Source organism: Hyperolius riggenbachi, chromosome 12, assembly GCF_040937935.1.
Source record: "Hyperolius riggenbachi isolate aHypRig1 chromosome 12, aHypRig1.pri, whole genome shotgun sequence".
Taxonomy (NCBI): domain Eukaryota; kingdom Metazoa; phylum Chordata; class Amphibia; order Anura; family Hyperoliidae; genus Hyperolius; species Hyperolius riggenbachi.
In genome coordinates, this window is record NC_090657.1 from 240672723 (window position 1) to 240692812 (window position 20090).

A 20090-nucleotide genomic window follows, 5' to 3' on the forward strand; every position below is an offset into this window, starting at 1 on the left:
AAGTTCTTCAAGCAAAAAGTTGCCGAAGAGTCTATCCTCCAGTCCAGTCAAGAAGAGTTCTGAGGATCAACAGCACATGAATGGGGCATCTGCTCGCAGCCCACCACCCATTCCAGAACCATTGTTGTTGGTGGCGAAAGAGAGAGAATTTGGAGAGATAACGGACCTGCCAGACGCAGCTCCAAAAAGCAGCTATGGCATGAAGCACGCAGAGTCCATCATGTCCTTTCACATCGACTTGGGCCCATCCATGCTGGGTGATGTATTAAGCATCATGGAAAAGGGTGACTGGGAGAAGGAGCTTGACCGCAGCCTTGACAGACTGGACGGAAATGGCATGGTCCACAGCCACAGCTCTGTATCTAAGCACATGGGACAGTCGCTGGCTATTCCCTCCATTCAAGTTGACCGAGGAAGTCTTGCTGCACCAAGCAGAAACCACAAAATTCAGCCCACCAAAGAATATCCTTCAGTCTCCAGAAGCCCCTCAGGAATACCTGAGGAAAAGGCCAAAAGAGGGAAAGACTTCTCCTTCATGGACGAAGAGGAAGATGAGATAAGGGTGTAGAAAAGTGATAGACTTATTAATAAAGCTAACCAAGAGCAGACCAGACCGGCTCATCCTCATTTTTGACATGAGCTGAAGGATAGTGGGGCCTTCCGAGAATATTGCCTTTCATTTGGGTCCTCTATAAAAAGACGTGAACCCTTTCAGCAACCGACAGGACAATTTATAGCAATAAGAACCAAACAGCATAATGCTAGAAAGCCCATAGCTGAGACTTGAGGTGGCCAAATGTATTATGTCAATGCGTCGATCGCCAAAGCGGAAAGGGTTCTACAGAAAACACTATAAACCAGCCCACAGGGGGCCCTGCGGAGAGGAAAAGATATGCCTATGAAACGTCAAGCATCTAAAGAATCCAAACATGTCAACTATGGGAATTTATCACTACAAGTAACCTCTTTGTTTAGCCTGGATATTGCTTTATCCGCTGCCTGTTTTCTATCGAAGGAAAAACTACCTTTTTGTGTTCTTCGTCTTTTTGTTTCGTTATTTTCCTGTTTCTACGAAACCTCCTCTGAAAATAATACGGAAGCCTTTTTTACGGTTTATGGTTTAAAACCAATTGGTCGTATTCAGCTGTTGTGCCTGTAAAATATATTTTTGGAAGCCGTAACTTCCCGTGCTCCATGGACTGAAGTCACGAGGACGCCATGAGGCTCGGTACCCATGTTACGTGTGACACGCGTGTATATAGACAATCAGTATGGTTTCTGGCAGATTAAGAATAAGAATTCAAAAACTGTTTTTAAAATAGGTTTTGTTCCACCTGAAGGGAACAAAGGAAAGGACGGGAACACCCGAGATATGGCCACAGATGGTCACCCAATGGTACGCAGTGGAATAGAGGCCTGCTCCGACAGGTCACATGATGTCATGTGATTTCACCCTTAGACTTGCCTTTTATTAACTCTATCATTGCCAGTGAGATGTACCAAGCAGATTCCATTGTTAGACATATTTTTTTTCCTGTGGGAATGATACTAATCTTTAGAGGATCTTATCCCTAAAAAAAACCAACAACTTCTTCTTGTGCGCAAGAAGGTATTTTTTTTTTTTTTTGTATTGTTTTATTTATGGTGCTTGGAGTATAATAAAAGTGACTCTATGCATTTCGTCCTCTTCTGCCATTATTGTCTCTTGCCCTCCCTCCAAAACTGGATTCGAGACCAATATAGTGAAAAATTAGAAAAAAATACATTTTTAAAATTCATACATATAAAATGTACATTTCTCCAAAAGTAAAATGCACTATACATTACTCCCCCCCCCCCCATGTTGCCATCACTGACAGTAGGTAGTTAAAATGTGAAAGATCTGACAGATGTTGGACTAGCCTACCTCATCATGGGGGGGATTCTCAGTATTTAACTTTATTCTTTACAAAAGCACTCCCTGTAAAAGGATCTATACTGGTCAGCCTCCCTTTTCTTTACACTATTTTGGCAGTTGGAATGAGCAACTGCAGTTCAGTAAATGCTTTTGTAAATATATAAATACCTGAGAATTACATGAAAAGATAGACTAGTCCAAAACCAGATTTTTATTATCTACTGTAGGCGACAGCAATATAGGGGGGAAAAAAGTAATTTAAAGTGCATTTAACGCTGGGAGAATTTTTTTTTTTTTTTTTTTTTTTTTAATATGAATGCATTTTAAAATCTTTCATAATAGTTGTACATTTAAAACTTCTGCAGATAATAAAACAGTTATCCAGTGGAATTTTAAAGCAGGTCTCTGACTGTCAGCTGTAGGCTACTGTATAGGCGGTCACATCTATTGATCAGTCTGTGTTGTCATGGTTTCAGGCTGCCAGTGGGTGTCCCTTATTACACATTGGCAGGGAAGGATAAATCAGATCCTGTATGAACAATTTCAGGCCTGGTGCACACCAAAAACCGCTAGCAGATCCGCAAAATGCTAGCAGATTTTGAAACGCTTTTTGTTATTTTTCTATGGCGTTTTGCGGATTGCTGCAGCGGATTTCAGTATAGTAGATTTCATATATTGTTACAGTAAAGCTGTTACTGATCAGCTTTTGTAACAAAAACGCCGGCAAAACCGCTCTGAACAGGCGTTTTTCAGAGCGGTTTGCGTTTTTCCTATACTTAACATTGAGGCAGAAACGCACCCGCAATCCAAAAAATGCCTCACCCCGGCATTTTTCGTTTCTGCAAAACGCCTCCTGCTCTGGTGTGCACCACCCCATTGAGATACATTGACCAAGCAGATCCGCAGCCGCAAGCGGCTGCAGAAACGCTGAAAAAGCCGCTCGGTGTGCACCAGCCCTCAGAGCTTTAAAGAAAGTTTGGATGGGAGTTCTGCATAAAAGGAATGGGTAATGATATTTTGTTTTTAATTTTTTACAAAAATTTTAAAAAAAGGTAAAGTAAAAAACAAAACAAAAAATTGTTCCTGTCAAACAAAGGTTGAACTTAAAGTGTACCTCAGACGACAGGAAGTAAAATTTGTATACATACCTGGGGCTTCCTCCAGCCCCCTCTGCACTGATCGCTCCCTTGCCGGCATCCAAAGCCTCCTGGATCCTCCCATAGCAGCCGCGTTATCTTTGGTCAGTCGGCAAAGTGCGCTCCCGCGGCTAGGAGTGTTCTGCGCAGGCGCATACCACACCTGGCGATGGGAGCACGGTGGGTAGGCATGCACGGCCATGCTCCACATGCGCAGTACGCCCGACTGGCTGCGGAAAACGGCTGATACCAGAGGATCCAGGAGGCTGTGGACCACAGCGTGGCAGCAATCTGCGCAGAGGGGGCTGGAGGAAGCCCCAGGTATGTATACAACTTTTACTTCCCCTCATCTCAAGTCATGAAATGTGTAGGAACTGAGCTGAAAAGAAACTGCTTGATTAGCTGTCTTAGAACCAAGGCTGTGGAGTGTACAAAAATCTTCCAACTCTGACTCCTCAGTTTATGAAATCTATGACTCCTCGACTCCTTAAAGTGGCCACTAATGATCCAATCTTTTTCATCCAATCTTACCATTTCTATGTAATATAAAAGGTAACTACCTGAAGTATCCATTCAGTATATTCACTCAATATACACTTATACTACATAGATTTGGTAAGATTGGATGAAAAAGATTGGATCATTAGTGGCCACCATTAGTCTAATACTTACCAGGGCTGTGGATTTTGTACAAAAATCATTCGACTCCTCAGTTTATTAAAAATCACAGACTCCGGGTACCCCAAATTCCCGACTTCAACGCCACAGCCCTGCTTAGAAGTCATATGACCTCCTATAGGCCACATCCTGCACCACCGACTGCCTGCCATAGAGGCTGCAATCCTCTTCCAGAGAATCAGTCTGTGCCCTGCCCACTTAAAGTGTGACTAGCAATATAACATTCCTTCAACATAGCTGCTTCTAGAAATCATCTGAATTTCAAGGGGAGTATTTTTCGCTTCAAAAGACTCAAATCGCACAAAAAAAAAAAAAGTTAACCTCTGATCGCCCTCAATTACAGAGTTATTAAAATTGGCATTTTCAAATCTGTGCCTGGAGATGGCATTTAAGGGCGTTACCCAGGTAATTGCTGGCACCTCCCTTACACGGAGACAGAATAAATACCGGCTAGAATCTGCCTTTTACGCACATCTCAGTGTGGAGGTTACGAAACATTATGAGTAATAGAGGTAATGTGAGCAGGTGATCAGCATTGAGCATTATAGGATGATACCGGAGACACTACTTAACATTTACAGGGCGGTGTCTCTCCAGCTGTCGCCCTCGCCTGTACAGCCAGCCAGGTGTCTGGGGACTGTCATCTCTCCCCAGAGCCATTCATATGGGAACGCTCACTACTTACACAGGAAGAGGAGACATGGCCAGGAATGTGATGATGCAATAGAGGAATGCATGATGGGACATGTGGTGTATGACACGCCTACACAACAGGCATAACCATGGTTACGCACTCAGGGATGGCAGTTACCCCCTAAGGTGTATCAGTTCTATAAACTAGACAGAGATCTGAGCACTATGACCTAATGCTTCTACAATCCATGGCGGCAGCAGATAACGACTGTAGTGCCATCTGCTGCCTGTTTAAAAAGAGGACCTGTAACGACATATGGTCAAATGCAGTAAATTAACAGGATGCCCACTTCTGGTACATTTCCTGGCTTCAGCATCAGAAACACTCCCTATAGCTATACATTACTGTATGCTGGTACGTAGCCCACCCTCTCACTGAAGCATATCCTAGGCTATTATGTAGCATCCTTCTCCCCAGAGCATTCTGGGAAACCAGAGGTCCCTACTGGCTTTAGAGCTCTCAGTAAAGTCGAACATTCCGCAGAGATCACCTGACAGGACTAAAGATGTTGCCGCTTTTGATGAATTTCAGAATGTAAATCAGGAAAAGATTGTATGTATATACACACACACACACCTAAAGGATTATTAGGAACACCATACTAATACGGTGTTTGACCCCCTTTCGCCTTCAGAACTACTACGTGGCATTGATTGAACAAGGTGCTGAAAGCATTCTTTAGAAATATTGGCCCATATTGATAGGAAAGCATCTTGCAGGTGATGGAGATTTGTAGGATGCACATCCAGGGCACGAAGCTCCCGTTCCATCACATCCCAAAGATGCTCTATTGGGTGGAGATCTGGTGACTGTGGGGGCCATTTTACTACAGTGACCTCATTGTCATGTTCAAGAAACCAACTTGAAATGATTGGAGCTTTGTGACATGGTGCATTATCCTGCTGGAAGTAGCCACCAGAGGATGGGGACATGGTGGTCCTGAAGGGATGGACAGGGTCAGAAACAATGCTCAGGTAGCCCATGGCATTTAAAGTGAACCAGAGAGAAAATACCCTTATGTATTTTACCATATATATCAGTGGGAACATTAGAGAAAACACCTACCCTGCTCTCGGTTTCATTCTTCACTGCTCAGCCTGCTTGTTATCAGCCCTGATAAAATCCCTGACTGAGCATTCAGTCTGGCTTTGCTCAGGAATCATTATAGCTGAGTCATTATAGCAGAGCCACAAGGGGGCAGGCTTGGGCTTGAAAAGACAGAGAAGACAGACTCCGCTACAAGGACTCCTGAGCATATATATGGTAAAATACATGAGGATGCTTAGTCTCTGGTTCACTACAATGCCCAATTGGCACTAAGGGGCCTAAACTGTGCCAAGAAAACATCCCCCACACCATTACACCACCACCAGCCTGCACAGTGGTAACAAGGCATGATGGATCCACGTTCTCATTCTGTATACGCCAAATTCTGACTATCGAGACTCATCAGACCAGGCAACATTTTTCCAGTCTTCAACTAGTGAGCTTGTGCAAATTGTAGCCTCTTCTTCCTATTTGTAGTGGATATTTGGTACCCGGTGGGGTCTTCTGCTGTTGTAGCCCATCCGCCTCAAGGTTGTGCGTGTTGTGGCTTCACAAATGCTTTGCTGCATGCCTCGGTTGTAACGAGTGGGTATTTCAGTCAACGTTGCTCTTCTATCAGCTTGAATCAGTCGGCCCATTCTCCTCTGACCTCTAGCATCAACAAGGCATTTTCACCCACAGGACTGCCGCATACTGGATGTTTTTCCGTTTTCACACCATTCTTTGTAAACCCTAGAAATGGTTGTGTGTGAAATTCCCAGGAACTGAGCAGATTGTGAAATACTCAGACCGGCCCGTCTGGCACCAACAACCCTGCCACACTCAAAATTGCTTAAATCACCTTTCTTTCCCATTCTGACATTCAGTTTGGAGTTCAGGAGATTGTCTTGATCAGGACCACACCCCTAAATGCATTGAAGCAACTGCCATGTGATTGGTTGATTACATAACTGCATTTATGAGAAATTGAACAGGTGTTCCTAATAATCCTTTAGGTGAGTGTATATGATATACATTTGTCCAAGAGTAAATTGCACAATAAATTTCTTTTTTCCTAGGTCAGTTTAACAGTAGGTTGTAAAAAAATCTGACAGGTTTTGGACTAGTCCATCTCCTCATGGAGGATTCTTAGGGCCCATTCACACTCAGGCGATTAGCAGGCATTTGCCCCTAATCGACAATTGATAGTACTTTTTAAAGCGCTAGTGCAATAAAAAGTATAAGGCCGTGATCTCACTGCCACGATCGCAGGTGATTGGCGATTACCAGCAGATGCGGTGCATGCAGCTCTTTCTCACGATTACAATGTTTAGAAACCGCCAGCAGCGATCGATCAAAAATGGCAAAAAAAGTACAGTGAAAATAAGTGTTTATCGCGTAACAATCACGGCCGCCAAACGCTAATCGCTAGTGTTTAGCAATTATAAGTGTAAATTGGCCCTTAGGGTTCTTTTTGCAAAAGCCCTTCCTGAATGCCAGTTGCTCAGTCCAACTGGCAGAAAACTGTGTAAACAATAATGGAAAAGCTGAGAATCCCCTCCCCCATGAGGAGATGGACTAGTCCTAAACCTGTCAAATGTTTACCAACTTCTGTAAGTGGCAGCAACATAGGGGGAAAAAAATGTGTAGTGCATTTTACTCTTGGAGAAATGTCTGTCTGACATGTATGTGTCTACATATATCAATCATTTACATTTGCATCATTTTTTTGTAAACAGATGCCTTCACCTACCCTGTGCCATTTACTAATGTGCAAATAGATGGATTGACAGAGTATCAGTGCTCAAGGCTAAGGGAGGGAACTTTAGCGCAGGGTGGAAGGCAATAAATAGATGAGGCATCCTGCAAACTATATTCATTTCCACTTCTGGAAGAAGCCAACTGACAAACACCTCATCTCCCCCCCTTCCTCATGCTAACTACTATTCCTCACTGCAATATCTGCATCATACCACTCCCAACCTCCACCTCCCTAGCCTGGGCCAAGTAATACTCCTGCCTAACCTAAACATACCTCTTATTGCCCAACACCACCCTGGAGTCCTCCTGTGCCCACCATGCCGGTCCAAGTCCCTCCGGCCAGCAGGGGTGACCCCCTGCAAGCTGGCCAGTAGACAGCTACTGTGATTTCCACATAGTGCGCATGCGTAAGACACTCCCGGCCGTGGGATCAGGTTAAGGAGGGGGGGTCTCCACTGCTGGCTGGAGGGACTTGGACTGGCATCGTGGGCACAGGAGGACTCCAGGGGGCTGCAAGAAGCCCCAGGTAAGTTAGAAGAGAGAATTTATATTTTTTTTATAATTGACTGAAGATTTACTTTAAAGTGTGATTAAACTCTCTTGACTACTCTTAGGTATAGAAAAAGAACATTTGAAAGCATTCTCTGTGTGTAGAAGAGTGTACTATCGATGCAGAGATCTGTAAAACTTTGTACTGCTTTGCTAAATGACATATGTAATCATTGCCGGCCAGAATCTCTCTGCCTGGTCTCTCCACTCTGCTTCCCCACCCTCCTCTGCCGACTAGGCACAGTTGCCATGGCAAAATCAGCATCACTTTGGGGGAGGAGGAAAGGGGAGCAAAGTGAAGAGACCAGGCAGAGGGCTTCCGGCCGGCAATGATTACATGTCATTTAGCAGAGCAGTACAAAGTTTTACAGATCTCTGCATTGAAAGTAAAACATTTTTACGCACAGGGAATGCTTTCAAATGTTATTTTATGTACCTAAATATTAGTTTAGGGAGTGTAATCCCACTTTAAAGGTTACTGGAGCGGATTTGGGATTATGTATACTAAGCAGAGGTATGTTCTGTCTGCTGGCACATACCTCTGTGCACTGTCCTTTGTCCTGTGCACTCCCCCCGGTCCCAGTTATCCCTGGCAGAAAAGTTTGACTTCCAGAGAAAGCCAGACTTTTGAACAGGAAGAGGCAGGCTGCTGGCGTCCGTCCCACTCCCGCACTCATACTCACTCCCAAGCATCCAGCCACTTGGAAGAAGCGCCGTCTTTTTGTAACGATTGGTGTCAGCAACACAGATTTTTCTGATTGGTGATCTGCAGTATCACCAATAATACAGATGCTATACCTGATTATGTGGTGATCTGCAGAATCACCAATAATATTAGTATAGCTAGACACAGGACACCCAATGTGGTATTGTGTTTGGTGCAACAGTAAATGGAGAAGTTATCTCCCGAGGCGCGGGAGATACAGCCACTACTGCAGCCAAGGATTCCCTGAGAAGCAGGGAATCAGACTGTACTGCAGCCAGTGGACACCTGGGGGGCAGGGACCACTGATTGGAGATATGTGGTGAAGATTGGTCTGCAGCTAGAGATTCCTGGATGAGCAAGGAATCAGACTGTACTGCAGCCAAGGATTCCCTGAAGGCCGGGAATCAGACTGTACTGCAGCCAGTGGACCTAGAGAGGTAGAGATCCACTGGCTATGTTGCCTGATGGCCTCCAGAGGGGCTGGTAACCATAGGACTGATATAGCAAGTAACCACCTGAAGGGCAGGTGTCACAGATGTCCAGTAAGGCTGCTCACCCAAGAGCTAGGTGACAGCCAGAAAGGTCAGACAAGCCAGGTCGGCAACACACGGACAGACAAAGTACAGAAGCGGAAGACTGATTCGGTATCCAGGTACAGGCAATGTTGGCAACAGATAATCAGATGGGCAGAAGTACGGAATCAGAGGACAGGATGGTAGTCAGGAAAGCCAAAGGTCATAACAGGTAACAAATAATGTGTCACAGTCCTAGTCTTAGGTGTAAGGTCCTTGGTCTCAACACCTGGGAACTAGTCCAACACATAAACAGTAGCAAGCAATAGTACTTTAGCTATCAACGGAATCTGACTCAGTGTGAATTCCCAGCTCCGGCTCGCTCTAACACACTGTAGGATCTGACTCAGGTCTGAGCGCTAACACGTATATGTTCGCAACAGCAGACAACTTGCAACTGACAGGCAAGTCCTATATATACCCAGAGCGCCGCCCCAGTCACTTAGCCAATCCAGAGCATAGCTAGAGTCAGCTGATCGGCCTGATCAGCTGACTCCTCTTCTAGCAGCATAAAGGTCCTGTCGCCTGGCGCGCACGCGCGCGTAGCTCTCCATCCGTGTGAACTAGAAGGACCGGGCAAAGCAGTATCACGCTGCTGCGCGGCAGAGGCCGCTGGCTGAGACGCGGAGATAGCCGCCATGCCGCTTGCCCAATGCGGCGGTATCTCCGCTATTCATTACACTTTTAGGCCACATTCACACCTAAAGCCGCAAATGCAAGCATTATGCCTTTTTGTGCACTTTTTTTTTTTTATTTCCCCACCCGGCGCTCCACATTTTTGTAAAAAGCACTTTCCAAATCGCTTTTTCAGAGCGATTTTGTAATTCCTGCCCTAACGCAAGTCAGGAAGTGAACTCTTTGACCCCGGAAAAGAATAAATACAATGTATATATTCTTAAAAATGTGAACGCAATCGATGCACAAAGCGATTTTGTGAGCGTTTTGCCTATACCTTCCATTATAGCAAAAATGCCTTAAAAAAAAAAAATAAGGTACAGGCATCACTTTGCTGAGCGGATCGGAAATGAACCGCTCAGCTGTGAACTCTCTCATAGGGAATCGTTGCACCAACGTTTTGTGGGCAATTGTAAAAACTGCCCTGCGCTTGAAAAAAGGCGGAAAACGCCCCTAGTGTGAACTAAAGGGCCCCTTAGGGTCAAAGCCATTTTCAATATGGAGGTGCTGGATTTTGGAACGGAGCGGTGGCCGAATAGGATTCAGAAGACGCCGGATGGAGTCTGCAGGGGGAGAATATTGTGTATTTACCTTTATAAGCAACAACTACAGGCTGAATGAGCCAGTCGTACATCAGCTACCGGAAAAGGTTTTTTTTTCACTGCGCAAAAAAGGGAGACTATGCGTTTCGCAGGTGGACCCCACTTCCTCAAGTCCTTAAATTGTAGACAGCAGAAAGAGATGGCAGCGTATCCTAAAACAGGTCGCATCTGAAGGACTACCAGCTTAGGTGTGCAGAACCTGTTATGGGCAAACTGCACCCCTTGCATTCAAAACAGGTGCTACAACTTTACATCAATGGAGGAAGTTAGCTTCCAAAACAATTAGCATGCAAAATATTCCATACTAGACCCTACCACCACGGTGAGGTCCACCTATTGGAAGGGACCCTAACCTCTAATTAAAATAACATGCAAGCATATGTTTAACGGACCAGCAAGAAATATTTTGCATGCAAATTGTTTTGGAAGATAACATCCTCCATTGATGTGAAGTTGTAGCACCTGTTTTGAATGCAAGGTGTGCACAGTCCACCTATAAGAGGCTCTGCACATATAACCTGGTAGTCAATCAGATGTGGTCTGGTTTAGGATGAGCTGCCATTTCTCTCTGCCATTAACAAGTTGAGCCGGGTGGCTGGTATAAAGATGAGAACACGCATTGTCATACTAGCCACCAGGCACAAGGTGTCACCATCAAAAGGGGGGACATTTGGGGGTTAATGCAGATTGTACAGGATAAGAAAGTAACCTAAAGCAGCTCAAGTGAGCCAAACCACTAGGAATGTACAAGAGGATAAAAGAGACCAACAAGCCCTCCTAATAATAACTAATGCTTGGTGGAATTTGCCTTCTTATAACAGAAGGAAAACTTGCAATAATTCAGCTACAAGTCAACACCTGTGGCTACCACAATGCACCACTACTGAATATAAAAAACCCCGACCTGCTGCATGCTTGTTCAGGGTCTAGGGTTGAAAGTATTAGAGGCAGAGGACCAGCACGGCAGCCAGGCAACTGGTATTGCTTAAAGGGAAATATGGCAGCCTCCATATTATTCTCACCTCAGGTTCCCTTTAGAAGACAAGCATTGTACAGGTCAGCTGCTTGTACCACAGGGCATCCTCTTGCCTGCCTGTAGCTCCCCCCATGTGCTGCAGCATGTTATGTTGCATACTGTATATTCCTGCGTATAAGACTACTTTTTAGCCCTTGAAAATCTTCTGAAAAGTTGGGGGTCGTCTTATACGCCGGATGTCATTGATGCCGGGTGATATGCCCTATCCTGTTACCGCCTCTCAGATCTCCCTGCTGAGTGCAATCTATTCTTCTATACCGCTCTGATAAACAGGTAGACAAGGAGAGCTGACCAGTCTACTTAAAGAGGAGCCGTTAGGTATAAGGTCTCAGAGAAAATAAACACATATATCGGTAGCTAAAGATTGGCTGTACTTACATTACATATGCATTTCACTGTCCACGTTTGTACTTCACAGAATTTGTATATAGTATATGCAGAGAATGATGCTCCTGACAGCTCATGGCAGGCTCCATGTTTGTCTGTCTCCTATGAAGCCAAATGTGTCCTCATGTCCTCCCTGCTTCCTGATGATTCCACTCACACAAAAGATCCCTAATGAATAACACTACTGTGCAGTGAATATTGATTAGCCATGTGGCTAGGAACAATAGCGGACTCCTGCAGTATACTCTGCCTGGAGATTTATTAGTGCTGTGAGCTAGACTGTTACATGCTGTTGTAACTTGAGCCTCACTAGCAGCCAGGGGAGGGCCCCAGAATGCTTTGCAGTATCTGTTATTCGGCTTGTGTCCTCCTTAGGAGCCTGGGAATACGGAGCCTTGCTGTCAGCAAACATCTAAAGTAAGGGCCCATTCACACTTACAATCGCAGAACGCCGGCGATTACCGCCGGCGTTCTGCGGGAGTGATTTTCCCGCGATTAGCGCGGAAAAATCACTGGACACTGCGGCGGTTTTGGAGCGATCGCGATTAGCGTGCTATGCACGCTAATCACGATCGCAAATCGCGGAACGCTCGTCGTCGGCAAACCGCTGCATGCAACGCGGTTGCGGTTATCGCTAACCGCAACCGCGGCAGTGAGAACACGGCCACTGGCTACAATGTGTAGCGGTTCTTGCAGAACCGCTAGCGGTTTGCCGCGAGCGGGAATCGTGCGATTCCCGCTCAGGTGTGAATGGGCCCTAAGAGAGATTTTTAACTTCAGTATTTCCTTTTTGGCTTCCTTCTAAACTGTTTAACACAGGAGAATAGAGGTTTAAATTAGCTTTTGCAGCCTGACAGTTACTCTTTAAGGAGAGTTGACCAATGCAACAAGTCAATTGACTATATACTGTTATATACTGGGTAACACATACAGTACAATACCAGTATCTGTTCATACACAGCACCAGTACATGATTTTTTTATTTTAATGTGGTGTGCGTTGGAAGAGGGGTAGTCTTATACGGCAAGTATATCCCAAACTCTATATTTTAACTGGAAAAGTTAGGAGGTCGTCTTATACGCCGGAATATACGGTACATACCTGTGAGAGATAGAGAAACCCCGGCAGGGAGATACAGGAGCGAACTGAGGAAGGGAGAGATTTCCACTGAAGGCCCCATTTTACCTAAAACCAGCCTTGTCTCTAGAAGTCCATGCACCAGACAGGAATGGTGTTAGAATGAGCTAAATGTGTACACTGTCCACACAAGCCAGAACTCCGACCCCCCAGCACGGCACTCCGTCACCCCCCAGCACGGCACTCCGTCACCCCCCAGCACGGCACTCCGTCACCCCCCAGCACGGCACTCCGTCACCCCCCAGCACGGCACTCCGTCACCCCCCAGCACGGCACTCCGTCACCCCCCAGCACGGCACTCCGTGACCCCCCCAGCACGGCACTCCGTGACCCCCCAGCACGGCACTCCGTGACCCGGTCACTTCATTGCTACCAAAAAGATCGGAGCAAAACCGACACTCAGAAAGTTTAGCTCAAAGCTTTTCACTGTAGGTAACCATATGTTGTACTTCATCCCGGCCTCGGTTTTTATTGCATAGGATTGGTTCGGGCATGCTTTAAAGCAGACCTATCATTTACTGATGTGCCACAGACTTTGTGGCTTGCGCATTTTAAATTATATAAGTGTTTAATATAAAGAAAAAAAAATTATCCTGGCACCTGGGAAACCACTGAGGACTCCAGCACGACTCTTCTGACTTGATCTCAACGTCCTAATACCACCTCCTCTCATACCCGGCATGCTGCATCTCTGCAACAGTAAAAATGCTACATACCCCCACCACACGCCCCCAAAAATAAGTCATTTGAGTCATTTCTTTCAGGTGCAGAGACACTGGCCCACCCGCCGGTGCTTTGGGTACACTGGCCCACCCACCGGTGCTTTGGGTACACTGGCCCACCCGCTGCAGAGCCACAAGGGCATTCACCTGCCCACCTTTGGGCATCGTGTACACTGGCTGGGTGAGCCTCAAGTGCACTAACCCCCCCCCCCCCATGAAATTTCGGCTACACTGTGCCACGAGTATAATGGACCAGAGGGACACTGGACCACCAACAACAAGTCCTCAGGTACACATCACAACTAAAATCTCTGTTGCAACGTGATAAACAGTAAGGATGATCAATCATTGATCATGAAATGTGGATCTCATTGCTGGAACTGAGAGCTTTGTACTGCCTGATGTACTGTAACGCTATGCAGAAGCTTGACTGTACTGATCCTGCAGTGTCCACACACTCCCCCAACCCTCCTATCAGAACCGATCTAGCAAAGAAGTGGCATTTCCTATGTATAGATGTAAAAAGCCTGCAATCAGTACAGAATGCTGCAGCAAGGCTTAACAAACCAACCCCGCCATTGCCACATAGCACCAATCCTTTGCTCACTCCACTGGCTACCCATAAACCAGAGAATCCTCTTCAAGTTTAGCCTATTGACAATAAAATCTTTGCACAATCTTGGCCCCAATTATCGGAAGGTTTTGTTGTAACTGTGTCACCCCTCCCACAATCTGCCAGAGCCTCCTGTCATGCTGCCCCTACACTTTGGAACTCCTTGCTATACTCAATCATGACAGCTCCATCCCTGGAAGCATTTACGGTAAGTCCAAACTGGAAAGCCACCAGTGTAGTCTGGCATTAACGACCAGTTGACTGTTTCCTCTGTAACACAGTCCACCCAGCAACTATGTATTGATCTGAGAAAAGTACAATACAATAGGATTTGTAAAGCGCTTTTCTCCCATAGGGTTCAGAGCGCATAGGCAGTAAGTTCTATGGTGCTTTAAAAATCTTATTGAAGTATATAATATTGTGCAGCAGCATAGCTGAGAAGCCAAGCATTCTTCTGATATGAATTATAATTATTTATGTAGTGACGACATAGTCTGCGGCGCTGTGCAGAGTATAGGGTCTTGAATCTTCAACTCTCAGGAAGATGGGGACATATTGCAACAGGATCTGGATATGATGGCTATATGGGCACATACATGGCAGATGAAATTCAATGTTGAAAAATGTAAAGTCATGCATTTTGGTCGTACCAATGGTCTAGCACCATACAAAATAAATGGGATACAGTTGGGGACATCAAACTTGGAGAAGGACTTAGGAGTACTCATCGACAGCAAGTTAAATAATCGCACTCAATGCCAAGCCGCTGCAGCTAAAGCTAACAAAATTTTGGGATGCATTAAAAGGGAAATAAAAACTTGAGATGCTAGCATAATATTGCCCCTGTTTAACTCTCTAGTAAGGCCACGTCGGGAATATGGAATTCAGTTCTGGGCACCACATTACAGGAAAGATATTGCAGTTTTAGAGCAGGTGCAGAGACAAGCAACAAAATTGATACGTGGGATGGAAGGTCTCACTTACCAAGAAAGGTTAGATAAACTGGGTTTATTTAGTCTAGAGAAAAGACGCCTTAAAGGGGATCTACTTAACATGTATAAATACATCAGAGGGCAATATAAAAGCTTGGCGGATGAGCTTTTTGTCCCTAGGCCTTCTCAAAGGACTAGAGGACATGATCTGCGCATGGAGGAAAAACGTTTTAGCCATTTATTTAGGAAAGGGTTCTTTACAGTAAGAGTGATTAAGATGTGGAATGCATTGCCACAGGAAGTCGTTATGGCAAACTCTATACCTGCATTTAAAGGGGGCTTAGATGCTTTCCTTGCATTGAAAGACATCCATGGCTACAATTACTAGGTAATGCCTAATGATGTTGATCCAGGGATTTTATCTGATATATAGTGCAGGGCCGGCCTTAGCTTTCACAGCACTCTGAGCGTAACTAGATTTTTGTGCCCCACCCCGCAGATTCCCCCCTTTAGCATATATAGGCAGACCCCTCCTTTATTATATATATAGGCAGATCCCCACCTTCAGTGTATAGAGGCAGATCCCCCCTTTAATATATATCTGCAGATCCCACTTTAGTGTGCAGTATATAGGCAGACCCCCTTTAGTGTATGTAGGCAGATCCCCCCTTTAGTATATATACACAGATTTAAAGCTAGGCAGATAGTGTATACAAGCAGATCCCAGTTTAGCACCCCCCCCCCCCCCCACACACACACACACACACACTGTGAGCGAGGGGCGGGGCTACTGGCACACACGGCTCACACTCCGCAAGAGGCAGTAGCAGGTTCCTGCAGTCTTCGCCCCCATCACCACCAGCGGCGCCAGGGGGTGGAGCTACCACTTGCAGCAGCCACAGACGGACCTGGAGCCCGCAGCCAGCAGGTAGAAATGCGGCCAGGGCCAGTTGAATGCACATCACGTGCGCCCCCTGGAAGCCGGCGCCCTGAGCGACCACTCCAGTCTCTCGGGTCAAAGGCCGGCCATGCATTTACATTAATAAAGTTAAATTTAGACTCGCTTCAAAGTATCTTTAACTGTCCCTCAGAGGGGCTCACAATCTAATCCCTACCATGGTCATATGTCTGTGTGTATATTGTGTAGTGTATATATTCTAGTCCTGTCTGCAAGGCAAGAGCGCCATCCACTACACCACCGTGCTGCCCCAATATAGAGTCCCAACTCCTACCAAGGGCAGCTGCAGTGTCAGAGAGGTGTAAGCAGGGGAGAGGACAGCCGCAGTGTCAGAGAGGTGTAAGCAGGGGAGAGGACAGCCACAGTGTCAGAGAGTTGTAAGCAAGGGAGGGGACAGCTGCAGTGTCGGAGAGGTGTAGGCAGGGGAGGGGACAGCTGCAGTGTCGGAGAGGTGTAGGCAGGGGAGGCAGAGCTGGGACAAGGTCCTCCAGCACCCAAGGCTGAGACACCGAAGTGCGCCCCTCCATCCCTTCCACCCCAGCTGTCACACACTGATTGCTATTAGACTAAGAGGGCCACAGGGTCCACGACCTCCGGAAACACCTTAATATCTAGTTATCTGGCTTGCAGTCACTGCTATGTATCCCCTTTTCTTATTTCTTTCTGCTTCAAACACAATTAGGAATGACAGCTGAATGAATTGTGCGCCCCCCCCCCTACACTGCGCCCTGAGGCATGAGCCTCTCCAGCCTATGCCTCGGCCCGGCCCTGAGGGGAGGGGACAGCTTCAATGTCAGAGAGGTGTAAGCAGGGGAGGGGACAGCTGCAGTGTCAGAGAGGTGTAAGCAGGGGAGGGGACAGCTGCAGTGTCAGAGGTGTAAGCAGGGGAGGGGACAGCTGCAGCGTGTAACAATTGGTGTCAGCAATAACAGAGTTCTGATTATTAGGTGATCTGCTGTATCACCTATAATGCAGATATATACCTGATTATATGGTGATCTGCAGAATCACCTATAATACAGATATACAAGAGCTGAGGAGGCAACCAATAGCAATGAGTGTAGATAGGTGTAGTGCTTGGTGCAACAATAGTACTGATAGGTATGACTATGCCACACCAGAGGAGCTGGTGGGCACTAACAGTACCAGACCCCTCACCAGAGACTTGGGCCCTCTGGTGAGAGTAGTGAGGTCAGACTAGCAGAGTTTGGCAACAGGCTGGCAGATAAGGTACAAAGTCAGAAAGCAGAGACAAGAAGGTTATAACAGGCAGAGTCGGCAGCAAGATCAGATGGGTAGAAGTACAGAATCACTGAGAGTAAGAATAGTCAGAACGAGCAAGAGTCATAACAGATAATACAATTTTCAATTATAATTATGGCTATCAAACAATCCTATCACTGTGTGAAATCCCCGGTTTCCTCCCTGATCAAAGCACACCGGATCTATCTAAGGTCTGAGTGCTAAAACCAAGCATTCGCAACAGCAGACAAGTTGCCACTGAATCCGCCGTGCTTAAGAAGCGGAGGAGACCCCTGAGGCACGCCCACTGCACCTCAACCAATCAGCAGCGGCGAGCGTGCCCTATGACGTCAGCCAACCAGCCGGTCAGCTGACGCGCCTCCTCCTGGCATAAAGATCCTGACGGTGAGCTAATGCACCCCTGTGAGCAGCAGAGACACCCGTCCTCGGCGTGCTAGACGCCCGAGGTGCGGGAAGACTGGCAGGCAGAGAATTAAAAGCAGCTGCGGTGGTAACGCCATTCACCGCCGCTGCTATGTCGCTATTCATTACACAGCGTCAGAGAGGTGTAAGCAGGGGAGGGGACAGCTACAGTGACAGAGAGGTGTAAGCAGGGGAGGGGACAGCCTTAGTGTCAGAGAGGTGTAAGCAGGGGAGGGGAAAGCTGCAGCGTCAGAGAGGTGTAAGCAGGGGAGGGGGACAGCTGCAGTGTCAGAGGTGTAGGCAGGGGAGGGGACAGCTGCAGTGTCAGAGGTGTAGGCAGGGGAGGGGACAGCTGCAGTGTCAGAGAGGTGTAGGCAGGGGAGGGGACAGCTGCAGTGTCAGAGAGGTGTAAGCAGGGGAGGGGACAGCTGCAGTGTCAGAGAGGTGTAAGCAGGGGAGGGGACAGCTGCAGTGTCAGAGAGGTGTAAGCAGGGGAGGGGACAGCTGCAGTGTCAGAGAGGTGTAAGCAGGGGAGGGGACAGCTACAGTGACAGAGAGGTGTAAGCAGCGGAGGGGACAGCTGCAGTGTCAGACAGGTGTAAGCAGGGGAGGGGACAGCTGCAGTGTCAGAGAGGTGTAAGCAGGGGAGGGGACAGCCTTAGTGTCAGAGAGGTGTAAGCAGGGGAGGGGAAAGCTGCAGTGTCAGAGGTGTAAGCAGGGGAGGGGACAGCCGCAGTGTCGGAGAGGTGTAAGCAGGGGAGGGGACAGCTGCAGTGTCAGAGAGGTGTAAGCAGGGGAGGGGACAGCTGCAGTGTCAGAGAGGTGTAAGCAGGGGAGGGGACAGCTGCAGTGTCAGGTGTAAGCAGGGGAGGGGACAGCTGCAGTGTCAGAGAGGTGTAAGCAGGGGAGGGGACAGCTGCAGTGTCAGAGAGGTGTAAGGGGGGAGGGGACAGCTGCAGTGTCAGAGAGGTGTAAGCAGGGGAGGGGACAGCTGCAGTGTCAGAAAGGTGTAAGCAGGGGAGGGGACAGCTGCAGTGTCAGAGAGGTGTAAGCAGGGGAGGGGGACAGCTGCAGTGTCAGAGAGGTGTAAGCAGGGGAGGGGACAGCTGCAGTGTCAGAGAGGTGTAAGCAGGGGAGGGGACAGCTGCAGTGCCAGAGAGGTGTAAGCAGCGGAGGGGACAGCTGCAGTGTCAGACAGGTGTAAGCAGGGGAGGGGACAGCTGCAGTGTCAGAGAGGTGTAAGCAGGGGAGGGGACAGCTGCAGTGCCAGAGAGGTGTAAGCAGCGGAGGGGACAGCTGCAGTGTCAGACAGGTGTAAGCAGGGGAGGGGACAGCTGCAGTGTCAGAGAGGTGTAAGCAGGGGAGGGGACAGCTGCAGTGCCAGAGAGGTGTAAGCAGCGGAGGGGACAGCTGCAGTGTCAGACAGGTGTAAGCAGGGGAGGGGACAGCTGCAGTGTCAGAGAGGTGTAAGCAGGGGAGGGGACAGCTGCAGTGCCAGAGAGGTGTAAGCAGCGGAGGGGACAGCTGCAGTGTCAGAGAGGTGTAAGCAGGTGAGGGGACAGCTGCAGTGTCAGAGAGGTGTAAGCAGCGGAGGGGACAGCTGCAGTGTCAGAGAGGTGTAAGCAGGAGAGAGGACAGCTGCAGTGTCAGAGAGGTGTAAGCAGGGGAGGGGACAGCTGCAGTGTCAGAGAGGTGTAGGCAGGGGAGGGGACAGCTGCAGTGTCAGAGAGGTGTAAGCAGGGAGGGGACAGCTGCAGTGTCAGAGAGGTGTAAGCAGAGGAGGGGAAAGCTGCAGTGTCAGAGAGGTGTAAGCAAGGGAGGGGACAGCTGCAGTGTCAGAGAGGTGTAAGCAGGGGAGGGGACAGCTGCAGTGCCAGAGAGGTGTAAGCAGGGGAGGGGACAGCTGCAGTGTCAGAGAGGTGTAAGCAGGAGAGAGGACAGCTGCAGTGTCAGAGGTGTAGGCAGGGGAGGAGACAGCTGCAGTGTCAGAGAGGTGTAAGCAGGGGAGGGGACAGCTGCAGTGTCAGAGAGGTGTAAGCAGGGGAGGGGATAGCTGCAGTGTCAGAGAGGTGTAAGCAGGGGAGGGGACAGCTGCAGTATCAGAGAGGTGTAAGCAGGGGAGGGGACAGCTGCAGTGTCAGAGAGGTGTAAGCAGGAGAGAGGACAGCCGCAGTGTCAGAGAGGTGTAAGCAGGGGAGAGGACAGCCGCAGTGTCAGAGAGGTGTAAGCAGCGGAGGGGACAGCTGCAGTGTCAGAGAGGTGTAAGCAGCGGAGGGGACAGCTGTAGTGTCAGAGAGGTGTAAGCAGCGGAGGGGACAGCTGCAGTGTCAGAGAGGTGTAAGCA

General features: G+C 47.8%; 1 protein-coding gene across 3 annotated transcripts in view; it reads left to right on the forward strand.

Moving 5' to 3' along the window:
• Positions 1 to 1187, forward strand: part of CDC42EP4 (CDC42 effector protein 4) — a 58091-nt gene extending 56904 nt beyond the window's left edge. For all 3 annotated transcript variants that reach the window (XM_068264019.1, XM_068264020.1, XM_068264021.1), the window contains one exon: positions 1 to 1187. This exon is cut by the window's left edge and continues 515 nt beyond it. In XM_068264019.1, the coding sequence (XP_068120120.1) occupies positions 1 to 568 (568 nt within the window). In that variant the 3' untranslated portion in view covers positions 569 to 1187.
• Positions 1188 to 20090: the final 18903 nt, after the last annotated feature.